Here is a 27,549-nt window from a genome sequence, read left to right on the forward strand (position 1 = left end):
AGGGCAAGAGTTTGGCAGTGGCGAGCGGTGGATGTCTATAATATATGATATTCATTTTTTTTATGTGTTATGATGTTTGAGAAAAAGCTCAAGTTGAATACTAAATGAGAAAAAGCTGATTCTTGAGAAAAAGCTGTTTTTGCACTTTGTTACACTTTTTTAACATCTTTTCTTATTTTTAGTGTTCCGTACGTCTGAATACAAAAACGGAACCCTTATAGGATCACTCGTGTGTTTGTCCGTCCGTCGCTTACAGTCAATTATCTCCGAATCTATTAGACCGATTAAGTTGAAATTTGGTACACATATCAATTCCTGTGACCCAAACACAGAGGTGTGACGTGAACAGATGAAATCTGATATGAGGAGGCATTTTTGGGGGGAAGGGGAAAATTAAAAAAAAAAAAAAACTGCATCGTGTGGCATATCAAATGAAAGGTCTTGTTGAGAAGATCTTAAATGTATTTTTTTTGTAATTATAAAATAAATAGTTTCCAAGTTATACAAGAAAATAGACGAAAATTGACCATTCCCGCCCCTTATCTCCGAAACTACTGAACCTAAAATTTTGAAAAAAATACAGCAATTAGTTTTCTCCTTATAGATTATAGGAAAACCTATAAGAAGTCCTTGATATTAAAATAACATGGTAAATCACTCAGTATTGTGCGTACCAACTTACATAAGTAATAACTCCAAAAGCATGATAGGTAACAGCGTAAGGAATCCTCTTCCCGCGAGTTCAACTCGCACTTGTCCCCTTTTTTGAGCTCTCCACTGTAAGGTTCTTCAATATCAAGTAAATTCTACGGTTTCTTAAAAGCAAACAGTCATGTGGATGCGCGCGTGCGTGGTAGCGGCAACGCCAAACGTTATCTTATAGAAATTCTGTAGTCGTCATCGGCCTAGCCTTTTCCCAACTATTTTGGGTTCGGCTTCCAGTCAAACAGGATTCAGCTAAGTACCAGTGTTTTACAAGGAGCGACTGCCGATCTGACCTCCTCAACTCAGATATCTATTCAACACGACACCCCTTTTTTTTTTTTTTTTTTTGTCCGGGGTGAAACTCTAATGACTTCAACCCACGCCGAGGGCTCGGCGAGGGGATATGTCGGACTCCCACCGACTAAAAACACCCCGGGCCCCTTCAAATGCCTGAGCCAGAGCCACGGGATCGCTCGCGCATGCTTCAGCGCGACCCTGACCGGCCTATGTCCTTTTGGACTTCTTCTCGAAAGGTTGGTTGAAAAGCCAACCCCTCATTCCTCGTAAGAACGGACGTGCAGGACGACACGTCCGTCTCCTTCTTGGCCTGTTAGCTGGTCGGATGCCAGGGTGCCCTCCCTGCTACCCGCAGGCCCGACCTTACGGTGGTCGCAGGTCGTTTTGTCTTCGACGCACAAGCCGCCTGCGCCGCGACGGGTTGTCTGTAGTCACTTCCCGCTCGCGTTCAGCAGCTTCTTTTGCTGACATAACGGTTTCACAATAGGTGGCAACCGCTAGCCACGCACTCTCTCTCCCGACCATGGCTGAGATGATAGCGGGTAGTGAGAGCGCTTGCCCGTCTAGATTTGCGACCAAGTCGCGTCTGTCATTTGCCCACGCTGGGCAGTCTAATAACGTGTGTTTCGCGTCATCTTCTGGGTTAGCACAGTGGTGACACCCTCCAGTTAATTCACGTCCGATCCGACACAGGTACTTACCGAAACAGCCATGACCGGTCAGCACCTGTGTCAGTCGGTATGAGAGAACTCCGTGTCGCCGCTCCAGCCAGTCCCAGAAGACGGGGCGGATAGCAGCTATAAGTTCGTGCCCAGCGGTAGGACTTCCTAAGCTATGCAGCCAGTCCGTCAAGGCTGCCCTACGAAGTTGTTCCCTTTGTTCCTTCAGCGACAAATCGCCGCCCCGAGCTTGGACCTGGCGCCATGTTTAAAGCTGTGCCAGGACTCTAGCTTCATACTACAGGGCAGCGTCTGTGCGAGGAGTGTTGCTGCTTCCCCTGAGATTGTGCGATAGCCTCTTATAACTCTGACGGCCAGTGAACACGACACCCCTTGGTTAGGCTGGTTGTCAGACTTTTCTGACTACCTTGTAACGACTGTCAAAGATGTAGGAATAACAGCCGGGGCCCACAATTTAACGTGCCTTATGAACTCGTTATGACAAAGATGGTCACCCATCTACGGACCAACCGCGTCTAGCGTATCTTCACCTGTGATCGATTCACTTATTAAATGCGGTTATAGCTTAGCCGCATTCTGTAGTTTATATCATTATTGCACTCTTGTGAAGCCGGGACGGAGCGCTATTGAACGCATAAAAGGAATTACAACTTTTACCTTACGCACTTTTCAGCGCTTGCGGGGTGTCATTAGTTTGATAGCAGTATGTGTTTGTGGCACCGTATCTCGGTATCATATTTGTTGTGGTTTTTATTTATTTTATAATATTCAACTTTTAATTTTATTCACACACAATCGCACACTCTTTTTACATCCCTTTAGGGGTGAAATATCCAAAAATCAAATCAAGTAAGCGAGTTTACAATAAAGAAGCAGTTACAGTCAATATTTAAGAATTGAACCTTAGTAGTTTGGGCTCTACACTAGTAACAAAAAATCATCATCATCTTCATCATCCTAGCCTTTTCCAAACTATGTTGCCGAATGCAGCTAAGTACCTACTGGTGTTTTACAAGGAGGCATATCCGACCTCCTCAACACAATTACCTGGGCAAAACGATACACCTTAATTAGACTGGTTGTCAGACTTTCCAGCTTCTGACTACCCGTAACGGTTGTCATAGTTGTGTAAATAATAGCCTTTTATGTTAAGTTCGGCTATAGACCACCCCATACGGATGAATCGATCTATCTGGCTAATCCATTTGTCCAACCATTTGAGCGGGATGAGGTAAAAAATATACTCAGAAGCAAACCAAGCTTTATTTTTTTTTTGTTTGGGCGGGGGAATCCTCATGGACACCCACTCCCTCGGGGGAGGAAATGGGTAGTGTCAGACTTTTACTGGCTAAACCTGAACCGCCGTGCTACGTCATCCGCGTTTTTGTGTCGGTGTATGGCAATCCTTCATACACCGGAAGCAAACTAACCTAGTCACATACTTGTGATTGAATTATTGTAGACTTACTCACATACTTGTAGACTTTGGCAAGGGATGAACATGTCGTTTTTAACGCTTTATAAATTATGTATGTTTTTCATTTTGTATTAATATACATTTAAAAATGTAAATATTAAGTTTAGATTATTGTATAAATATTTTTAAGTTGATGTTACAGTGTATATGTGTAGAAATTTATTGTGTTATGTCAAAAGAGAGATATCGGATCACACAACCCACGTTATCACCATTTCAAATCTACTTTCATTTAAGTATTCGTTCATATCCGTATATTTGAACGTAGTTAAGGTCTTAGGGTGGTAAGCAAAAAAACACCTTATAATATTTCAGAAAACGACTATTTTAATCCATTACAATAACAGTGGATATACATATACATACATAGTACATAGCTGAGCCGAGTGATATACATAATGTGAGTTATACACACTTTTTACTAAACCTTAACTTAATAATATATTCTAAGCCATTTCCTTTACAACAACTCCATGGCTGTACATAATGCCATAATGTGTCGTCAGCACATAAATCCTTCTGATTACAAGGCCCTTGAATACAATACAAGCATTAGGGCTGCAAACAAGGAATTCTGCCCAAAACTTACTAAACGCCATTACATTTCATTATAATAAAACTTTTTTGGAATTTAGTAAATCAGCGTTTGTTTGTCGACTTTTTTGGCCGGACTTTCTTTTTTTTCCTTCGATCCTAACTTAAGAAATCGAACCATGTACCGATAACTTAATATAATTAATGACTAGTGAATAGCACATACTTATAGACATTTAATTGCGGAATAAGAACTATTTTACAAAACTTATGTGCAATATGTATACTATAATACCATTTTCAAAATCTCGGTGGTTACAGACAGAGATCCAGTGCAGTTCGTTGAATGATCCAAGAAACACACTAAGAAGATTCTAAACTAAAATTACAAATGACTATCGGTATATTTAAGCTAGTATATTGTTATGTTGAGATCGCAAATTGTGGAGTATACAAATAATCTAATCTAAGGTCCATCAGAACTCATCACCTCATTGGCTTAAGCCTTCATATAGTCAAACAATGGCAGAAGGCTCAGATTGTAAAATATCCGAAGGAGTCAGTCTGGTCCTTGGTAGCTAGTGTGTTATTTCGTCTCTTTTCCGCAACAGATGACTTAGCCCAAGCCCCTAGACCTCCAAAATCTTATAGCACAAGACCTATCGCAACATTACCTCATCAAGTTTAAAGTGAGTTGCTCATTTTGTAAATCAGCCTTATATCAGCTCCAAGTGATGGTTTTACATATGTTATGCATATTTGTTCGTGACTATATCAGAAACAAAAAGCTTGATATAAAACCATCAAACTTAGCGCACAATTTCTTCAGTCCTTCGCTTGCCGTGCTTATAAATATCTTAAATAGACTAAATTGTGCTGATATATCCTTTGACGACAATTTACTTTTCGTATACAAGGCAAAACGAATTCTCCAATATCAGCTTAAACCTTCATAGGAACAACCAAAATATAACATATATTTTGGTTTATTGATACGAGTATATTCATAGAGGATAGTAGACAGGCTCGCATCGTACACCAAAGTCGCCGAGCATTAAACCCTCACAGTCTGAAGGTACAAATATCTCCAGACCAAAAATTCTCCGTTGATCGCGCGAAGTGTCGTCGTCAAGGTTTCGGTGAGAGGTTACATGTGTATTTAGATTATATTGTTTAGACGTAGTAGGAGTGCTGTGTGGAGGGGCAGGCGTCGGGTGGTGAGTGCGACCCGCAGCCGACCAGCACGCGGCACGAGGGGACTGGTGACGCCGAGTACTGCTGGAATACATGGACAGGTTCATTAGTCTCAAAATCTTGCTTATGTTAAAGAAATAGGTCGAGGGGTGATTCGGGATTTCAAATTGTATTTCTGATATTTGTGTTAATAAGCAGAAAACTTGCTTTCCGCTTTCGAGGATTAGCTGAATTTAATCGAGTGAACTCTGATCAGTCAGATACTTTTGAGAAGATAAGTGATCAAATACACAGGCTGTGAGTTTTTCGGCCGTGAGACTCATGAAGGCATAAACATGGACCTACCACCAACTGTATGCGCAGAAATGGCTAAAGTGTATTGAAGCACGAAAGTGTGTGATGCAGCGTTTAACATACACAGCGACAAAAGTCCTTTTTTTACAGGTGATAGGACTCAAGCCTCACTAGAAAAGTGACATTATTACAGTCATTAACGTCTTAGAAAACGCTCAAATGTATGAAGATAACAAGTCATGGTCATGTGACTTACCGAAGCAAAACGTCAATTCCATACATTCGATCTTTATTGATTGACGTTAAAGATTGAAGAAATATCACTTGGCTAAAGGAGCTTGTCTTTGCAGTTCACAGTTACTTAAAGTTACTTACATTTTGACAGGAGGCCAGCTGATTCACAGTGATGTTTGTCGTCCCAAGAACACGTTCCTCTCGTAGAAAGTCTGGCTCTCGGTGAAAGGATCCTGGACATATTTTTTAACGTGGTTAACAAATAAAATTAAAAATAAAATATTACTTTATAACACTTATTAATTCATTAACCTATGCGTTAAGTTCAAAATTACACTGTGGGTGTACAGGGTCATTCTGAACCTAGGAAACTTAACTAACGTAAACTGAGTTTCAGACAAATAGTAGTTATTCCAAATATCACGACGATTTTGAGTAAATGTAAAAGGTTGGAATAGCTAACGTTAAAAGATTTTTTGTAATCTCATGTTTCTGACTCAAGTTTCATAAAAAAGAAAATTCTACTCATATTTACTAATTTTGCGTCCAATCAATCGTTACACACAGCGAGCTCGTCGATGTGTCCTAGGGAAACGATTGATTGTCAGCAGGGTCGTTTCGACGATTATCTTTATTGATCCCGACTTACAAAGAAAAGGATGCGTCGCAGACTTACGCCAAAAGAAAATGTGTTTTGTCACAAACCTTAACAAGCCTCATATTCAATCGCAGCCACTCAGTGCTTTAGAAACTTTGACAGTTCTTTTCAATAATCTTGTAGAAATAACACTCCAGTGGCAAAAAATGACAGACAGGTGCTCAAGATTATCCAGACACTTCACAAGATGGAACAACATGAAGGAATTTCGTGAGCATATGGAACTTATAATATATTTTCGTGGTAGTAGTTGGTGAATATCTGATGAGTGGAGCAAATGAGTATTGATGAACGTGCGGTGCTAGGATCATAGGCATGACGACGTAGCAAAAATACTTGAAAGTTTTGGACAACGTACGCTTTTCAATGAGTAAAACTAGGTAAATTATGTGGGGAAAGAGAATTTTTACTTAGATTTATGATTAAACTGTTGTGTTTAGAATGTACTGAATTTTAACATCATGACTTTTTTAGTGTTCGTAAGTAAAGGGGTAAAACTGAACAGTATTACTTAGGCTTCGCTGTCTGTCCGTATGTTTCGAGGATGTAATTCATATATCAATAAAGATAGACATGCGAGTTTCGTTACGTTGGTTGATACGGCCAAAAAAAGTAGACCGTATCTCAACATACATACTTATAGTTTTCGGTATCAAAAAGAAGTCTGTATTTTTTATGTTTATTATCTCAAAACGGGATATTTGGACTGGAAGTACCGACTTTGTTGATCCGTTTTTTGTCTAATGTACAATAGCTGAAATATAAATTCTTAGTAGATTTTATTTGCTCGGTTTGACTGGGTTGTAAGTTAAAAATTTTCTTAAGAAAAACGAGTCTAGTTTACTATGGATTCCTACGGATAATAAAAGCAGTCATCATGCCTATCCATGAGATATCACCTGTTCAGTAGCAAAGGAATATCTTCCCATTATAATCATACAGTCAGCCGAATCTGTTGGTAGAGAATACAATAAGGAATCATGGGGAAGTAGACTCCACGTGGTATCGCTGTTTAAGTTGAAAATGGGAAAAATGTTCACCTGAACAAATTTTGAGTCTGCCTTTGTTTTACCTATCGACATGACTCTTGTATATTTTAGGACACAATTTGTTCGCTATTAAAAATTAGGGAAAGTTTTAAACTGCCGGTTTAGTGACCTCAGAAGCTTATCAAGAAAAGTAGTCACAACGTCTAGTAATGCTGATTTTAGACATATAATTGTCAAGTTCTAAGGTCGAATTATAATCTTCTGTGATACAGATACATGTTTCTTGATTCGAAAACGTTACATACAATGGAAGCAAGAAAGTATTGAGCATTGAGTATGCTTATTCTACACTACTCGACTTCCTAATTTAACATTTCACAGGTTGAAACTAGTTCCTCAGCATAATAACCAATAAGGTTTTCAAAATAAATTAATATGGGGCTCTCACCATCAGGCCTCGGTACAATATCGGGATTGAGTTCAGCGTTTCGCCTGCGCACCCTGAGGATCTTGATGCAGAGGGTGATGGCGGTGGTGGCGATGCCGAGCGCCACGCATACCGCTGCTGCTTCAGCCCACGTCTCCCACGCGGTCATGCCTGAGTCTTCTGTCACCGCTGTGGAAAGAACATAGTAGGATTTAGAGACGATGACGACGAACTGAGATTTAACTACGATTTTTGTGTAACTTTAGATGATCTTCAGTCCATAACCATCGCAGAAGAACTAAGTGCGAAATCATTGATTTTAGTTCTCTGAATATTTTTGTGGGCTATGTAACTGTCTGAGAGCTATGGGATCAACAGAAGGATCGAATTTTGAACCCATTTGTTAAAAAAATAAAAAAATATCATTTGTTTTTCTTACAGTGAAAGAATAGTACAGAATTTTCAGGAGAATCAAACAATATATAGCCCTTACCTGAAGCAGACAGCGGTTTCATGTTCTGCAGGTAGATAGTCTTGGCCTCACTCCTCCCGCGGTCATTAGTGGCGTAAGTCACAGCGGTGAGGTTGCGATCGTCCTCAATGTTGGGCAGGTGGAAGTGCCCCGCGGGGTCCGACACGTTATGAAGAGGAATGCCGTCCTCGTCCAGTACCTCCAGGTGGACCTTCTGAGGTCGGCCGCCGTCCCAGCCTGAAGATTGCAAGGTTTATATGAAGGGATGGGAATATTGTAGGTGGATTAATTCAGTTACGCGATGGCAACTGGTTTAGATGAGGTTTTTCAGGCGGCCTTAAAACCAAGCTTATAGTCTGTCGACACCTGGGCATGAGTGACGCATTCCATTTTATTTTCATACGTGATCACTTTTTCTCTAAAACCATGATAATGCGATGTTTTACGTAAACATTGGAGCTCATTGTGAGTATGTTAAAAATTAGTCAATCTATTTTATATACATTGGTTTTCCATGCGCGTTAAAACCAGCTCTTGCAAGTCTTTCAGCTTAGTTTCGAAACATCATTCAGTATTTCTTTAATCGTACTGCATTTAGGCCATCTGGTAAGCAGAAGATGTTCTTGCAAAAATGTACGGTAACATAACTAATATATTTTTTCATCTTTTCAGGTTTAGCTGAACTCGCAAACCGGGAAATTTCTCACCTTTCTTACACTGCACTCTAAGAGCATTAGGGTAGGACCTCAGCACGATGCAGTCCGGGGCATTAGGCGGGCCGCCGGGAGAGATGGTGTAGGTGCAGGGCTTCTTCTGCTCGCCGAAGGAGTTGGTCGCTCGGCACAGCAGCAGTCCGATGTCACCATCCCTGGCCAGCCATGTAAGCGTCGAGGCGTAGCGGTGGTGATGTCCGGGTACTTTCTGAAATGGTGAATAGAAAGTGTTGAAAAAATAAGAGTCCTAAATGCTGTTCTCTGTTTTCTTATCATAGTAGAGAACGTGCCGTCTTCATCGAGGACCTATATAGGTTAGTTCGTTGGTGGAGGTTTCTGACCACCATAGAACCCAATGGGAACTTCTCAAACGCTGCTAGTGGGAAATTTAGTCTTTTAAGGATGGGGTCAAGAAACGGAATTAGAAGTAAATATTTGCAACTTCTTCTGATTCAGGTAAAAAGAAGACAAGAAGAATATGTCCGTGCACTTACAGAGACACTGGTGTAGAGGGTCTTGGAATCTGCAAAGGTCCAGCTGAACTGCAGCGGCTCGGGCGAGGCCTCCACCACGCAGGTCAGTGTCTCCGCCTCGCGGGTCACCGCGCCGATCGTCTCTTCGCGAGTCGTCAGGCAGATTGGACGGTCTATGGCACAGATTTAAGAGCGCTATTGTTTATGTTACAACGTTTTTCATCTATTGACATGACATTTAATCCTATCTCAATCTTTTGATGTGATATTAATTAAACTTTCATCACATTAGCTGTGAGTATCACAATTGTTAAAAATTGCAGGCAATAGCAGGTTTGCTATGTATTACAAGCATTATTTGAAATTAGTTTTTGTTTTATTGCCCATAAATTGCTAAGTCAGCTATCAGGTGATATGATGACATCAATATCTCGTTATAATTATGTTCTGGATCTAATTTCAAATAAGTCATAGAAATAAAAAAGAAGTCCTCTCTCAAAAGAAATTAAACTTACAATTCAAAATGGGCATTGGTTAATCCCAATTTGTACAATTTGAATTCGAACAAATTTACTCTTTCCAGAAAGTTACGTCATCTTTATGCACCGACACGGCGCGTAGAATATATCCAGAGGCATATCTATGCACGTTGTATACTCACATCCAACATTCAAAGTTACATTATCTTGGAACACGGAATCCGGTAAGTGCGAGTTGTGTGCGCGGCAGACCAGCTTGTTCTTATTGTCACGCAGCGAGGGCGCCAGCGTCAGCGAGGACACCGTGTAGTTGCCATCGTGCAGCTCCTGGGTCGAACACTTACTAATTTATTCTATAAAATATTGGCACTAAGGATATATGGAGTCAGCAAACAAATGAAAGAAAAAATGTGGGATAAATTTGCCTGTGAATAGTGAAGACTTACAAACAAATCAGTAGCAATCTTACCAGATTTATGTTTTTATCAAGTTACATCTACTCCGTTTTCCATTTACAAATTTGATTCAATATAACGGATAAAACGAATTCTCCTATCTTCAGAGTCAAAAGTCTTGCTATTCTAGGCAGGGAGGTGTCGGCACGTCATATAATGCGTGATGTTTCCACGTGCATTTAAACGTGGCTGACGTCACCCGGCGGTTGGGTTTAGTCAGTAAGAGTCTGAAACTACCCGTTCCTTCAGCCGAGGGAACGAGTAGGATTGCCCCACCATACCCAAAAAAGGCAGGGAGGTGTTGATGTATACCTTATGCACGCTGGGGCGCAGCATGGTCTCGCCGAGGTGCCAGGTGATGGAGGGCGGCGGTACGCAGCCGATGACTACGCAGTCCACTACGCGTGGCTGTCCAGCCTCGAAGTCCAGGTTGTTGTTCAGCCGGATTTCAACGCTCATAGGCGGTACTGGAAGGATTTATCACGTGAACGTTATTAAGGGAAAGTATGTAAGTGTGCTTATTTTTTACTTCTTAATGCCGAAGCGGATGGAACAATTGTTTGAAAAAAATAATTGCTTGGCTGTAACTGAAATCTACGGAAAGAACGGTAGGCAACAGCTTATCAAACTAAAAATGACTGTTAAATATGTACACACAGTTTCGGGCGTTGGACGTTGTATTATCTTCATAAATTTTGTGAAAACAAGGAGGTTGAAGATGCGTCAATTTGGAGTAATACTGCAAAAGTTCTTGATAGTACGTACTTGTATCCTTAAAACATATTGAATACTTACGGTACATCTTAACAACGACAGTAGCAGAGAGAGGTTCGGATACGTCAGCGTTTTGCGCGAGGCACTCGTAATGCGCGTCGAGTTCGTTGCGCGTCAGGTTGCGCGCGTGCACCTCGGCGCGCAGCACGCGAGGCCGGGCCGAGTGCGCGCGCTCGATCATCACGCCGTTGCGACGCCAGTATACTAGAGTGTCTGGTTGCTCTAAATCAAATTGACCACATATTTAATCCTTTAATGCGAAATTAACTTGGTCTTTCGCGCAATAACATTTGGCACATAGAATTTAACAAATTGACAGAACATCTTTTGCATAGCATGGTTACGACAAAGAACAGCTGTTCTCAAACGAATGCACCGCCATCTCATGACGGCGTTACTGACGTTTTTAAGTCTAAAAACTTCAGATATATAGATTCAAAGAATTTGAGCGATTTTTTATCGCCTGGAGGCCCCTATACCTATATTACGTGATTCAAATTTACTTCTAGGTTTAGTTAAGTTAAGGTCTCTTTCAAAATTCAACCAGCGTGTAAGACATTTTAGCAGATTCTCATAAAAGCTAGGGCAATACTCACGGTCATCGACTTCACAGATGAGAGTCAGGTCAGCGCCGAGGCTGAGCGGTCCCACGTAGCCCTTGTTGATCTCGTCACCCTCACCATCGAACAGGCGCGGCATGCCGGGCGAGTCTGGAAAGTTAATAGAATTATGCATCCATTTGATTATGATTCGGTATGTGATTGAGCGGGACGATCGTCTTTTGTCTTTCTTTGGGTTTTCATATTTTCACGCCGTGAATAGACCGATTTCCACTGTCATATGTTTTGTAAAATTTGAAAAACCTGATTAAAAAATGATTTCATAAAAAGGCTAAGAACCTCAAAATCTCGAAAGTACTTACATCTAAGAAATTATCAGGGAGTAAAACAGTTTCGATTACATATCCTTCATGGACTTCTGTTTGCTGAATTACTTCGTCTCCATTACTCTAGCAAAAGTAGACTTTCTAATTATGTTATTGGCGTAATGGCATTCTTGTTCTACTCGCAGGCAAGTTTAAACTCATACTTGTATTTAGCCTTGCAATAAAGAAGCGATATCTTAAGAAAAATCGAAAGAAAAAAATCGGTTTGTTTTACGCACCAACTAGGCGCATATCGATGACGTAATCAACGGAGGGCGAGGCCTGATAGTGCACGCGGCAGCGGTACAGCCCGCCGTCCTTGTTGGCCGCGCGCTTGATCAGCAGAGACGTGTCGTCGTGGCACGTGCCGCCCTCGCACGTCGTACCGAAGATGCGGTCGCGGTTCATTACCCTGGAAGCCACGATTGTGAAGTTACATCAAAGCTAATTAACGGTATGAAATCAATTTTAGAATTATATAAAAGCTCAGTTTGTCAGGCTCCTTTAGGCAAAAACAAAACAGGCCTCTTCAATTGTCCGAGTATGTAACCCACGGCGGGGGCCCACATTCGGTGCTATGGATGCGGTCCCAATATGAGGCGAGGACGCCGACGCTCTTTACACATCGGCCTCCACACAACACAAGAAAGTGACCTACCGGCCCACATTACTGGCCGGTGGAAGCCCGCGGTCGGTGTATGAAGGATTGCAACGCATTGCCATACACCGACATAAAAACGCGGATGACGTAGCACGGCGGTTCAGGTTTACTCAGTAAAAGTCTGACACTACCCATTTCCTCCCCCGAGGGAGTGGGTGTCCATGAGGATTCCCCCGCCTAAACAAAAAAAAAAAAGGCCTCTTCAATTGCCTTAGCCCGACTTCTGAGGGCAAACCTTAGTCCTTTTGGACTTTTGGCTGGATGTTTAAAGCCCGCCGCTTACCGGTCATAAAAATAGCCTCGCAGGACTATCGGCAATCAATATCCAAACCCAATTTGTAGGTCCGACGAAAATGTTGACTTCAGACAGAGTTGTCTGTGGGTGCCTTTCAAAGGCCGTTGAGACAAATTGCTTCAGATTACTGCAGCACTATCTCTAACCATTACCTCCTAATATATATAAAAGTACGAACGCTTAGCTTTCCAGAGTCAAAATTAATTCATTCAAATAAATTACAATAATATACTTAACTATTAACAATTAATGGAATTTGGTATATCTACGTGACCAAATAACAAAACCACATTTCTTGGCAGTCAAAATATAGTTAAGCAAGTTTTATTTTATCGAAGCAAATACATACAAATGTATCTGATAGATACACCTTTTGAGTAACTTGTACAAGAATAACATCTATATACATATTATCTTAACAAGCCACGGCAGTATGGGCGGAAATGATAATGATATGTGATGAGTTATCAAAGTCTCACATAAAAAAACGGTGTTTCCGTAAAAGAAGGAAGCCAAAAATTTTGTAGGTATTTCAAACTGTAAAAACATGGATTGTAAGTTTACGTGGTAATCTTAATCTAAGTAAACCAAGCTATTTCTAATAGGTAATTCAACTTATTGATCTAAGAACTCTCGCACATTTTTACTGCTGGTTTTAGGGTTCCGTGCCGCACTGGAAAAAATGGAATCCTTTATGACTGTCGACTGTCACGCTTGCTTGTCTTACGCAGGGACCGAAGCCGCGACACGTTGGCGTAGCTTTGGGTTTGGCGCTGTGTCTTCAACAACTCAACTATCCATGCAGAATAGATTGAGACACTTAAAACAAACCAGCTATCCCGACGAACTTCGCAAACAGTCCATTATAAAAATGCAGACAAAAATACAATAAATAGGTCCTTTTGTCAATTGCTAATCGCGTCTTCTCAGCAAAATCGATAGAACAACCACCGTCATATAATATAACTATTATCTACTCTACACTACTCGCGAAATTTACTCTTTCTAAGTATATTTCTAACGCACCCAACATAATTATAACAAATCGCAAATTTTCCTAGTCATATTCCCGTTTGTTTAACCTTCTAAACCTTTAATATTTCAAGACTAAAGTAAGCTAAAATGGTTCAACCATTGCTGAGTTTTAGTGAGGCTAACAAACAACAATTCAATTCTTAAAAAAATTGTAGTTAGTGCCTTCTACAGGCATCTGTTTATAGGCAATGCACATTTCGTTTGATCAAGTCTTAAGTTCACAGCACTCAAAGCAAAATAATCTTCTCCTAGATTCAATTAACTTTGTAAAATAAACGAATAAGAAGAACTACGGAAGTTAAAATCACAAACACTTGAACACCAGCAAAAGACAAAGATCCTTCGTTAATTATAAGAGATTGGTTTTAATTAAAAACTTCTATAATTGCATTGTGAATGCCAACGAGCGTCAAAGAAACCTCGGAAATGGGTGTGGGACAGCATATTGAAGTTATCATACGGTTCTCTGCAAATGAAAGGTATTAAAATTCTCAAGTAATATTAGAAATGGAAAAGTGATTTCTGCTTTGTTGTTCTTTTTAAGGCTTTTTGAAATATTTGTTGTTGTATTCATTATTTATTGGTTTAGCTGTGAGAAATAGAATTTTGGCATAATCTCCATGCAAAATATTATACAAAATCTCTAGTAGTCGGCATAATATATATATATATATTTTAGTGAGATGTAATAATATAATATAATCTAACAACAATCTCTAGTAGTATTATCTAAATTAAAAATCAATAATTCTGTAAGAAATTTATGATTTCCTACGCGTATTTGCGCATATTATGTGCTCTTCTATAAGTAGTAAGACGATTAGACTTAAGTTCGCGATGTATTTTAATTTTAAATGTATCAGTGTACTTATTGTTGATGAGCCACATAAATAAATAAATAAATAAAGAATAAATAATATTGTAAATATCTGATAGTTTACATAAAATTTATCGAATGTATGAATGTGCCCGACTCAGAATTAATGAACACAGTTGTAGTACTTTTATATGTGAAATTAATAATCAAAGCGTGATACTAAACCTGCTTAAAATATCATGTCATAGTATCATCGGCCAAAAGCTATAAGAGAATGAAAACGCAAGCTTCCCGGTTGCTGAAGTTAGTAAAAGGTGATTTAATTTATAAAAAGAACCAAAAAAAAGATTGCTTGAAGTCGGTTCTCACGTATAGCAGCTATTGTTCCAAAAATGACACATAGGCGCAGAAACATAAAAATCAAGACCTTAAAATGGCTATACGATTTTGGTAGAACAGGTATCAGACCCATCTAAGAAAGCTATGGCTACAGATGAGGCTTGCAACACTTTTGTTCGAAAAAAAAAATACCTGTGAACGTCACGAGGTCTTAGCTTAAGTTCTGTATCTTGCAGCCCAGCATAAAGTGTGAATACAAAAATGTGACGAAAACCACCGCGACTTCTAAATGGTTTTAACAGATTTTCACCAAAGATGTTTTAAACACTCGCACATAATACACCTTGCATATAAAACAAATTAAAATTAAATCCTTCAATTCTTTGCGGAGCTATGATGCTACAGACAGACAAATCAAACTTATATATTATTATATATCACTCCCCTTTTGCGTCAGGGTAAAAAATGTCTTCGCATCAAACCTATAACACACCTCATTTAAAAAGAGTCTTCGCAGACCCAGAAAACATAAGCATAACAGTAACTGTAATGACGCAAAGCACTAACCTTCTTTCAGACTCCTCGTTGGGGAAGCGGTAGAGGAAGTCGCGGTCGTTCTTGAGCCACAGCACGTAGGAGTCCGGCCCGTCCAGGAACACCTTCCCCTGGCCGCAGGGGAGGCGAGCGTCGCGACCTCTCACCGCTCTCAGCACCGTCACTTCTAGGAAATAACACTGCTTTAAAATACTGCCAAAAATAAATATAAGTTGATTCTTGAAAAGCTGGTCGGTAAAAAAAAATAAGGTTCATGTGAAACGGATAAAAATCTGGACATAATCCATATTGGTATAAACAACGAAAAAAGTTTTTAAAAGCATACGAACTAAACAAAAATACAAAAACCCCTCCATTCTAAAATTGGTCAAAAATCAAAAGAGCTATATCTTCAATTTTAAAACTCAGTTCAGTTTTTTTAATAAAGCAACAAAGATTTCTCACTCTCTCTCTCTTCTTTCTCTTCTTTTAGTAAACACTATAATAATAATTACGAATACCTTTCGATGGAGCAATCCCGAGTATGAAATGAGACACAAATAATAATAAAGCACTGATTTTATCTATTCTAATTACAATCTTAAAATGCTGAGTAAACTCTATTGAAACTGGGAACTGCACCAAGTATTAATGATGTCTTTGAAGATTTGTAAAAAAACAATCCAATCATTTTCGCACAAACGCCTAACACACACTTCGCTTGACACTAATATTCACCTTGATTCGGAAACATCATCGCAAACATGGACCACAGCTTGAATATATTGATGATGGTAGATCTCACGAATAAGATCCTGACGGCGATAGCGAGAGTCCTGATCATGACCTCTGGCGTGTCGCGCCGCGCGCGCGCCTGCTGCCGCCCGACACCACTCATAGCGCCGCTCCGTGTTACGAGACCTACTTCTGCACTCCACGAAAGTTCGGAGGCGAGTATAGGAAACAAGTCGTGCAGTCTAATCGACTCTGAATTAATAAACACCTCCACCCTTACGTAGGCACAATTTGTGTACAACGGGTATAGAAGAAAACCTCATTATAGATTCATCCTAATTGCATCCATCCATCCAACACTAAAAAACGAAACTATTTGAAAAGGTCACCCCTGCATTTTAAATGATGATTCTATTTTGAACGCATTTTATTTAAATTACTTGGAAAAGTTAACCCAAGACAGCCAATTGCACCCGAGTTGTAGAAACAAAAACCCTGCCTTGATAATATTGCGTCGCATTATGCGATAATCAGATCTTATCAACGATTTACTATTTAAAAACTTGAAAATGTGTGAAAAGTCAATGTGATCGCAAAAACTTTACCAACTCACATAAAACAAAATCCACAAATTGCAAAAACATTTTTATTTTGTTATTTGTCTTTATAGTTATACTCGACATTTTAATGACATATGCAAGCAAATATTACTTATCATTTCTTAAAACCGAGAAACGTGCAAAATTGACAGTCGCAACAAGACCAGTGTCTGAATACGAGTTTATATTCAGAAAAAAAGCTTCGTTGTAACAGTGTCTTAGTAAAAAAAGGTATCAGATTTAGTATTAAGACATTAGAACTATGTACTCAATAATTCACCGAGTTACCCACGTCTTTGCATCCAATTAAAGTATTCCTATTCTTAAAGTCGGATCGATGCGGGCCGGTCATGCATCGTGCATTAGGGTAACACTAAAGGGCAGTAATCAGTAGTTCAGGCAATTTTCCTCCTAACTTTGTTTATTATAAATGTAACGCGATGTCAGACAGTCTTGACATTAAGTACATGGTATATCATATTGATGAGCACCACCTTACATCGATTTTTGTACAAACGATTTTATACTTTAACTTGAAACGAATAAGGTGGAAAATCATGTCGGGCTTCAAACTACACTCAATTCTTCTATAAATACACGAAAGGCTTAGGTACCCCACAAAGGGGGTATATGTGGTTTATGTAAGTATTAATTGGTACCAACCTGCATCCAAACTGAGAGCGTCTTTCATCACGAGAACGTAGAAGATACAGCGGAGCAACATTTTCTGGAACAAATTTGAAAACAATCACAATTCGGCTTAGTGTTAAAACTCACTTGACATTTATCTTACACACTTAAAAATGAAAAATTCGCACTAAATAAATATGAAACATGATTAAAACAAATAAACTAAAAATGTCTCTAAGTCATATTTTTGCTTGTTAACTAAAGCCATTGCTATAGGCATTTAAGAAGATCGAAATGAAAGATTAAAACATTATTTGTTGCGAGCTCGACAGACTTTCGCAGAACCCTCACATTTTGCAACTAAACCTCAGCTTGGAGCCACAGCCACTTGATCCCCTACATCCGTCTGACCACTGGATGTGTGCTTGTGTTATAGCAAACCAGTTTAATCTTTTGTGCATATGTCCATTTTGCAAAATACTTGACCAAATTCACTCCCCACCCCACCACGATCTAAGGGTGCGTTCAGACGCATCGCATGCGCTTATTCGGATCAATTTGCCTTTCCGCAATCTTAACATAGTCACTACATCTCATTTCAATAAGGGAGTGATACTTTAAAATCATATATTCTTTATATTCTTCATATATCATTGCAGCTCTATATATTTTGAGATATATTTTGCAACTGCAAATATTCAACAGTTAGAGAAAGTTAGAAAAAAAAGAGAACAGTTTAGTTATGTTCAGCCACAAGGCAAGCGCAAACAAAAATAACACAGAGAAATACTTAAAAGAAAGTTACAAAACAAATAAAAAAAAGGAATAATTACAATATTCATTCAAAATATTATTTTTTTTAACTAATTTATAGTGTTTTAGTTAATTAACCTACCAAGCAACGAAGAGAACGCAACCTTTTCTAACTAATTAAAAAAAAGAACATCGTCTTCGCTTTTTAAAGTTCCAACCACGATTAACTAAAATATCAACAAGAGCTAAAACTAACCATGGCTAATAAGAATATCAAGATCAACTTCTCGCGAAGTTCGTAAATGATTAAGTTCGCAGTACGTAGTCTGTACGTGCCCTAACCGCGGCAGCTGACGACCGCCGACGTAAAATAATATCAGCTGCTGTTCAGTACTCAGGTGCGGTTTGCTTTGTATTTAAAAAGCTTAAAAACACTTTTGGAACAACTGTTTCCGAACTGCATGAATGAATGTATCTTGAGATATGGAGGCCAGGTTTCTTAATATAGGATTGCTTTTTATTTTGTTCAGTGTTTTATCAGGGAAACGTATAATTTAGTATCTTCTTGAAATAGTTTTTTGATTGCATATATAGCCGAGTGGGTGAGCGCGTGTCGCGGGTTCGATCCCCGTGAAGGACAAGCATTTGTGTAATCCACGAATGTTTGTCCTAAGTCTGGGTGTATTTGTGCCTGTGACATGAATGTTTGTGAAACTTCTCGCGACACAAGGGTTTAATTCCTTACTGCGGGATTAGTATATATTTTTTCTTTGGTGTTTTGGGTATGGACTTCAAACTGTATAATTGGTTTACTATTAAATTTTTAACTGACGACACAAAAGCATCACCTAAGAGCGCATAATATTTTTTTAACTACCCCACTAATCCCAATACTGGGCAAAGTCCTTCCCAACATCCTAACACGATTCTCGACTCCACGTGAAACTAGCTTAATAATATATTAGAAACTTAAAGAGCACATCAAGCAGAGAACTATGCACGCGTAACTTAGATGCTAAACTGTTTTCTTTTAAAATTTGTTATCCCACGCTATCGTGTTTACATGTAAGTTGAGCACGTGTACCGGGATCATGTTTCAAGCCCTCGTGTAAAACCACTCATCAGACAATAAACTTGCTAAAACATTTCCAGTTTAACTCTAAACTATTCAACATTCTCCTGAAATGCAAAGGAAAACAATAAACAAACATTCAACATCAAAACACTCGCTTTCATAGCATTAAGACAATAAAAAAGTTTAATTGTTAAAGCTAAGCATTACCCAGTCAAATTACAACAAAACACAACTGTTTGTATCAAGTCATTACATTAGTTAGTAACAACATATGCCATAACATTTTATGCGTTTCATTTTCAAAACATTACGCCAGAAATTTCTCAATTATGACTCATACAAATAAACAAAAAATTCAACAAACGCACAGCCCTATCTACATATTAAAGCCAGGATAAGCTGAGCTACCGACACCAAAGACTCCCTTATTTTTAATCCATTTTTGAAGGTAAGGAAGGGGTGCGGGGGTCAAGTTACGTTGGCAACTAGGAACAGCCGTACACGCAACTTCCCTAGGGTGACTCACAGGCGCTTTGTGTCGTAAAAAGATCGTAATAAACTAGAAAGCTCCGATTTGTAAGAACATTTTAATGAACTTGTATTAGTACAGTCGGCGCCCAAGTTCGGTGGGTTTGTGATAGTCACGCGCGCGGGGCAAACCTGTGAAGTGGCGAAGCGTAGCCGTTGACGGTGACGTGTCGTATTAAACACAGTTTTCCTCACTAACAATAATACTCGGCCAACTTGCATGAACTGTAAAGTTGACTAAACTAGCTAACTGGCTAGTAAGTTTCCTTGACTAAGGTAATAAGTTACTTGTATAAGTTATTTAACAAACCTGTTTATCATCGACTAATAAGTTAGTTCAAGACCGACTCAAGCTCAACTTTTTAGAATATTCAAAAAAGTAGGTACAAGTAAAACAAATTCCCGGTAAATAGTAGTATGTACATACAACATGTTCATCAATATAACATGTGGAATGACCTGAGATCGTCCCACAATAGCTGTCGTGTCGGGAGGAGCAGATGTCAGCTGTTTCGATACAATAAGCCGGCCAAGTGTGCAGCGACCGCAACAGAAGGGTTCGTTATATTACAGAGCCTATAATTTTATATCAAGAATATAAAGGAGAATATAATTGTGTCTGTATGTTTTATTTAATAAGGAAATGTCTGTCTGTTGTTAAAAGTTTTATTCAAAAAACGGCAAAACAGATTTTATTGTAATTATCGCCTCCGGATAACGAAAGGCTCCGATCACATCGATGCTATCGTATTTTCTTGCTGCATTTTCCCGTGTTTTTTTTATGCTTTGGAAAGAGTATTTCAATGTAAAACTGGGTAGTAATCTAGTTTTACATCAATGTTTGTGTATAATATATTTTTTTAATTTCGTTTAGAGTAAAACAAAGAAGGAAACTTTGTTGCTTTTGGCTTTTATTGTATATCTACAGTTTTTGCAAAAATTAAAATACGTCTGCTTTTCTAAATAAAAAAATTACCATTCAAGACCCTGTAAACATTTAACAGCTGACTATAATTTTGGTTCGAACACGACCTCAACAAGTCTAAGGGACTTGTTTATGATTACCGAACCCTAAAATACGTGGGCATACTAATGAGTGAAGTACTTGTGGGGCATTCAAGTGTGTTCCGTGACCTGCCAAGCTTATGCGCAGACTGATCAGTCCGATAGCGTTTTTATAAAACGCCGGAACAAAACGAGATTTGTTCGTAAGCTTTCGTTTTAGCGTGCAAATGGTTCGTTTAATTGTAAAATGCTTCAGACGTAATATACAGCAATAAACATTGATGCTAATAACCCTCATTCTTGTAAAAAATATTGCATTTTTGTTTGCACTAATGATAATGTGATTATGAGAATTTCAGGAATAAGTTTAGTTGTTTCGCCTATCAAAAGATTTTGAAAGTTCTTTCATTTTCAGTTACATTTTCTATAGTAGGATACATAGGGGCTATGCACTCCTTTTCGTTTGTTTTTTTTTCCAAAAACTAAAAGTAGTAAATAGATTTGAGTTCTAAGTCCAAGTACAGAAAAAAAGCTTCAATTAACGGTGAACTATTATTTAAAAACGCGATGGGAAAGTTTGGTTTTATTACGGAGTTGCTATAGTCCTCTCTCAGCTTCAGCATCAGATCAGTTCTGTGTCGTAACAATGTTACATTGTCATTCAATTGTCATCCATCATTTCAGAACAATCGGAAACCGAAAAATGGATCAGATTTAACAAGATTCGATTACAGACAGACAACTGGACAGGTGAAACTAGACAAAAAGCGGGATATAAAAGATATTTTGCCGTTGTAATAATAGATATATTTCACAACTTTCATATATTTATTATATTATATATTTACTAGCTGACCCAGCAAACGTTGTTTTGCCTAATAAATTTTTATAGTTGTATGTATTTTTAATGCCACATTATAAAAAAAAATGAAAATGAAAAATATCGTCCAGAAAATAAAATATTTTTTTTTTAGTGTGAGCAAGCCTTAACACTATGGGTATGAAAAATAGATGTTGTTCTATTCTCAGACCTACCCAATATGTATACAAAATTTCATAAAAATCGGTCGAACCGTTTCGGAGGAGTACGGTAACTAACATCGTGACACGGGAATTTTATATATTAGAAGATATATTTTTTTCTTTGTATAAAGAGTAGGTGCTAGACAACTGATATACATACTTAAACATACATAATATACATAAATTACACCGTACAGAACAAATGACGATGCTCATCACACAAATATTTGTACTGTGTGGGGATAGAACTCACAACCGCCGGTATAGCAGTCATAACCACTAACCACTAAACCAACAGGCCAGTTGAGAAGCTTAAACATCTGTATACCTAGCTCTGTCAGTCTGTCCAGTCTGACTTTAAATTGTTCTAAAAATTCAGTCCACTAATGTTAGGCGGTCAGGTGTCAACTATATTACGTGCATGAAACGCTCTATTACCGTTCTAACATGCATATGTATGATACCGTGTATTTATAGTATTTATTCACTTTCATGGCCTTTTATTTCGCCTTGACTCACGTTGGAAGTGCAATTAAAAATAATCGTCGGTGGGTTGCGGAACAAAGGGTTAATTGCTTAAAATTTGCTGAATTTGAAGATTATTTTTGTAGACAAAAATAAATTTAGACTATGTGCATAGGTAAAAAAATATCATAGATTTGATCTGGCGCATCTTAAACTATGACTTTTGCAGTCAAGAAAGTATAAAGTCTTACTAACCAGCGTCGAGTACCGTATCTGAGCCTTGACTATGTATTACTATAAAACCGGGCACGAGGTCTCACAAAATTCATTTCACGTGCACTAAATAAGTCGAGACTTAGCATGTCTTGGACCCCAACGCGGGACTCGAACCCGCAGCACTTCGCGTTCAGGGGGCTTGGCGTCGTGACCTCAGACACTCGGCTATCCGTCTTGAACTTTTGACAAGAATGAAGAAGAAGATTCAATCAACCTTTGATTGCTTAATAGGTACACGTTCCCCTAAAACACCTATTCAAATGTACTTACATTTACGTTACGCTTTGAATATTACTCACACAAAGCAAACTTTCTGTAAGTAAACCACAAAAATATACAAACCATTATCTACTCTAACTTGTAGCAAAGAAGTCATAAAATCGTTCAAAGGATTCCATTTAAAGTCGGACAAACTCGAGACTTGTTACTGCAACCAGGGCGAATACAGAAAGGTCACTCAAAGAACTGTGTTAGTTGTGAAAAGGCACTCTCAGAGAACTATTTTTACATCGTTCCAGTTGTCATTCTCCATTTTCAGTAGTTTAATTTAGTAAGTGCTCAGATACGAGCTTTTAATATTTATTTTTAAACAATAACTGATGTATCTTTCGATATGTCTGGATGCAGTTGAGATGATAACGTATCTTTCTATCTTAACTTTTGAAACTGTAATAATGATTGATCTACTAAACATATAGTATGGTAGAGTTTTCAACTTCCAGAAACTTTAAAGTGAGTTCGTATAAGCGCTGAGTGCAAGAGCATCGAAGCGCTATATGCCTTTACGAGCAAATTCCCCATGTACTCAATAACTTGATGCTTATTATATAAATTAGTTTCATGCTTTTCTGACTTCAAATAAAAAAAAATGCTTTAATTATCAGTATAAAAGTACTAATAATCATTTATTAGCGCTATACCTAAATACAGTATTGCGCTAAAGAAGTTTTCGTATTACAAATTTTCAATCAGAACACGTGCCTTGGTGCGAGCATTCCATTTTTACCCATTTCAAAAAAGTATAAAACACCTCTAAATAAATTTTCACTTCAACAAGAGACGAGCGAATTCTTTCGCAATTTTTCTGCACTAAGATTATTTTGAGCATTGGTGTTGTAACTACGAAATCGACCGCTAAAGCTCCTATGTCGACTGTATAACGTAAATCACCTCGAAAGTCCCCCCAAGGACAGGACAAAGCTAATTAGTACAGTGGGATGCACAGTGTACGCCCATGCTGGTGATAATATTGTATAAAATAATCGAGAGTAAAACTTCTTGCTTTGTAATATTAGTGACACTTGGAGTGTCCTACCAAATTTCTATCCCTATGTCCTGACGTTTTAACTTACTTTTTTTTCAGTCCACTGAAACTGAAAATTCTTTTTGTTTGAGAACGGACACAAAAATATATTGTCTATCAAATGTATAATAAAGTAAAAGATCTAGTTGATATATGCCCGAGACATATATCTGGCAATAGAATTTATTCCGTGCTGTATCTAGTATTTTCGTCCGAAACAGCGAACAGAAATCTCTCACTCACGAAAATTAAACTCTTCATCAATTTACTGAAAACTCCAAATGTAATTGAATCCATATAATTATGAATATGGTTTGAAGGGTTTTTTATGAATATTGCAAAATAACAGTGACGTCACACACAAAACTCGACGAAGTGCACTTCAACATTGTGTGCGGCACCACAACCCAATAGATAATTAATTTTAACAGTAATGCCGCGCTTTACCTTGTTTGAATGTAATTAATTAATCAGCGGTCGAGTGTCCAGCTATTTAATTACTCCCACACTCGATTTACGGGAACTGATACATTTTTTAAATTCGGAAATGCATCACGTTATTGTTAATTTAACCAGTTTGAATAATTCGAATATTACTTGACTATGAGAATGGAACATTGTGGAATTGTTTTATTGCATGTTTTGTTTTGCTATAGGCGTTACCGTGCATGTTGTTCTTTACAATGTTACATCAATTTGTTAATTTGTTTTGAATGTTTGTACTTGTTTACACGACAGAGTTCTAGCTTTTCTAAGAAAAGCGTTTGGTTTTAGGCGTTTACCTTTACAGCTTCGCAATATCAGGACTCTATATTGGTCTTGAAAATAATTATTGATATTAAAAAATCTATAGGAGACGCGGCAGGCCCAGCAGGAGATGACGAGACGAACTAGACTCGCGTAAGACTTCGCGTAAACCTGGCCTTTTGATAGCCGTAGTCCGAAATAAATGGAAGGGCGGATAGGAGCTAGTGTAAGTCATTAGCCCAATATTAATTATTATTTATTCTATGACACATATGTGTATACTAACTGAACCGGCAAAGATCGATCCGTCGAGTTTATTTTTAAATTTAAAACATCCAGGTATTTTTTGCGTTCGTTTGTAACAAACGCAAAAAAAATATGACGAAACATAAAAGATACAGTGCTCGAAAGGATCCCAGCGAAATAACAACGTATGAAGTAGTGTTGTGATATGCAAACTGTCGAGAATCGTTCCTAGAACGTAAATCGACAAAAAACATGTTCCTTTTGAAATGTGAAACAAACTAAAATCCAAACGTTGTACCTAGAATCTATTCTAAAACTCAAACGGAATTCGAATCTCGGCGACTTTTATTTCATTTTTTTCCATCAAAAAATTGGAGTATGAATATGTAGTTTTATTATTTTTTGTGATGCATCTCTTAACAATGTGTTCCAGTTTCTGTATTTTGTTAGAACACATATTTTTGTTGTTTTCGTAGATATCAATAGATATTAGTCGTGTGTTTGTATTCTGATGTGTATCATGCCGAGCCGGCTGGTGCAGGAGCCTGCTGTCTATACTCCTCTTTTTATAAAGCCTCCGTAACGGAACCTCCCTTTAATAAATTAAAATGTGCGCATGAAATACACTTCATCATTTAGAGTACTTTAATTTAGAAATTTAGAGCTTCAGATTTGATTTAAGCATACTTAATAATATTAATACGTTCGCATTTAATAGCATAGAATATCGAGATGAAAAAATGCACTATCAATTGTAATTTCTAAATTTAGTTTAACACTAGTAACACAGAGTAACACAATTATTTAATTTGGAAAAAAATCTGTGATCTATAAAATATGTCTACATGAAAAATATAAGTCTCACTTTTAACTTTTTCACAAAAAGTAATATTAAAAAATAATTAGAAAAATAAAAAATAATTAATAACACTCACCTGGTGCTGCATCCTGCCCACGGTGAACTGGTAATTGTCTGGTATCAGTTATTTAATTATGGTCGTCAGCGCGCACACGTCCGTTGTCATCGAAAACTTTATTCCGAATAAAGTTTACACCTCCGCGTGTACCTTTATGCCAGGTAGGGTTGCGCGAAAGGATAACGTGGACACGCTCGCACCGAGCTGGAAATAAACAAATCGATCAAACCCGAAACTGGTAAAAGAACTTTTTAATCAACTATGCAGTTTAGTGTTTTTTTTTTTAATTCTATTTTCAAAGCTTTTATGCAATCTTCTTTGTTTCGCCTCAGATTTAATTAAATATTTTGTTAAATGCCTTCAGTTTGCGACTACCCTACATAATACTGCGCTCCATTAGCACGACAGCTAAAAAAAGCGTCTCGTAAAAGTGCATCGCATAAAGAGTAATGAAATTTTCTTTGAGGAGCTACAGCAAAGGTCAGCTGTTGTTCTGAAAGTATTTTTCGCGCTTTAGCTTTCGTTTAAGATCGAAGTTATTTAGTAATTAAGAAAATATAAATATTACTTACTTTTATTCAGCAAGATGCAAGGTTAGCTTGGTAAAGTAATGAGTTCTTATCTTTAAATATCGATGGTTTTGGACTTATCTGGTCACGGAGGCTTTTCGTAGATAAAGGATGAGCTCTCTACATAGCATAAGGTAGCTACTTGTTGCCTCTTATCGGTCCTTTAGTTGATTTTAATAACTTAAGAATAAACTGAAATGATAAGGATTTAAAATTCACACCTAATTAACCTAACAGTTGTTACTAATCTTAGCAGTGAAAAAATATCAAAAAGCATGTCTACATTATGTTATCCCGGCTAAACGTCGAGGGTGTGTGTGTGTGTTTACAAAATTTAAAATAAAACTTTCAATCACGCTACACTGTAAAAGCGATCGTATCCCAGGTACGGTAAATTCAATTTGCCTTGAATGTAGTTTAAGCTACATCTTAGAATACGAGCCGACTATTGTAAAAGGTCTTTGATCACGCACAGGATTTGCATAAACGGGGGTCATGACAAACTGGCCATGTAAGTTGGGGTAGCTCCCCTGGTAAGGCATATCGCAAGTTCATTAAAACCCTTTTGATGAAATGTGCATACGTGCAATTACAATTAGAAAGAATTGTTGGAGACGAAAGCTATAAGTGCATTATACTGAGGGCCACGCTTAGGGCTCGAGGCTCGAGTTTTGGGGGGGATTTAAAAAAAAGTTATCGATTTTTATCGTATTGTTCTGAAACCGTTATGCGCTCTCGTAGCACCTAAGTACCTATTGATTTTGTGTAGGTGTTCTTTTTTCGTGCTACGATTAATTGTAGATTAAAGAAAACTTGGCTATTTCCGTGGTGTTATTCATTAGCTGCAGTTGGGTATATGCTTTAAATATTAGATGCAGGTCAAAAAGTCAAGGTGAGTGGAATTGTTTCCGTAATTTTGTTGATCATTTTTGTTGTATTTATTGATTATGGAGGTGCATGTTACATTGTGTGTATTATCTTAAATTTGGTACAAAGTAAAACAAAGTCCATTGGATCTAGTCGTAATACATGTAAATATCTATAGTATTATTAAATTTATATAACATGTGGGTGTATCATATAATGCTATGTTATTCTTGAGAACTGTTCTGTTTATATGCTGTATATAAGCTCTAATGTGGGTTACAAGGACAGTGCAGATGCTTTTGTAAGATTAACCCCTTTACCTTGCACCGTGGCCAGCTGTGGCGAGCAGT

General features: G+C 38.0%; 1 protein-coding gene and 1 pseudogene across 1 annotated transcript; both read right to left on the bottom strand.

The window, feature by feature from the left end:
• Nucleotides 1-1,130: 1,130 nt before the first annotated feature.
• On the bottom strand, nt 1,131-2,418 carry LOC113493204 (annotated as a pseudogene).
• A 1,045-nt stretch (nt 2,419-3,463) lies between these two features.
• Nucleotides 3,464-26,676, bottom strand: LOC113499933. The gene is made up of 14 exons (XM_026880541.1): nt 25,782-26,676; nt 17,459-17,522; nt 15,495-15,648; nt 12,020-12,192; nt 11,452-11,565; nt 10,877-11,077; nt 10,394-10,548; nt 9,809-9,953; nt 9,169-9,320; nt 8,669-8,882; nt 7,983-8,198; nt 7,511-7,678; nt 5,557-5,648; nt 3,464-4,971 (listed from the first exon to the last, which is right to left on the bottom strand). The coding sequence occupies exons 1-14, from the start codon at nt 25,791-25,793 to the stop codon at nt 4,867-4,869; spliced, it is 1,965 nt and encodes a 654-aa protein (XP_026736342.1). The 5' UTR covers nt 25,794-26,676; the 3' UTR covers nt 3,464-4,866.
• Between the last annotated feature and the right edge of the window lie 873 nt (nt 26,677-27,549).

The sequence above is a fragment of the Trichoplusia ni genome, chromosome 1, assembly GCF_003590095.1.
Source record: "Trichoplusia ni isolate ovarian cell line Hi5 chromosome 1, tn1, whole genome shotgun sequence".
NCBI classification, from domain to species: domain Eukaryota; kingdom Metazoa; phylum Arthropoda; class Insecta; order Lepidoptera; family Noctuidae; genus Trichoplusia; species Trichoplusia ni.

Coding starts and splice junctions, on each gene's coding strand:
- LOC113499933 (XM_026880541.1), bottom strand. Junction 15,649..17,458: donor CGCTCTCAGTTTGGATGCAG/GTTGGTACCAAT, acceptor GTTATTTCCTAG/AAGTGACGGTGCTGAGAGCG. Junction 8,883..9,168: donor CCCTCTACACCAGTGTCTCT/GTAAGTGCACGG, acceptor TCACCATTTCAG/AAAGTACCCGGACATCACCA.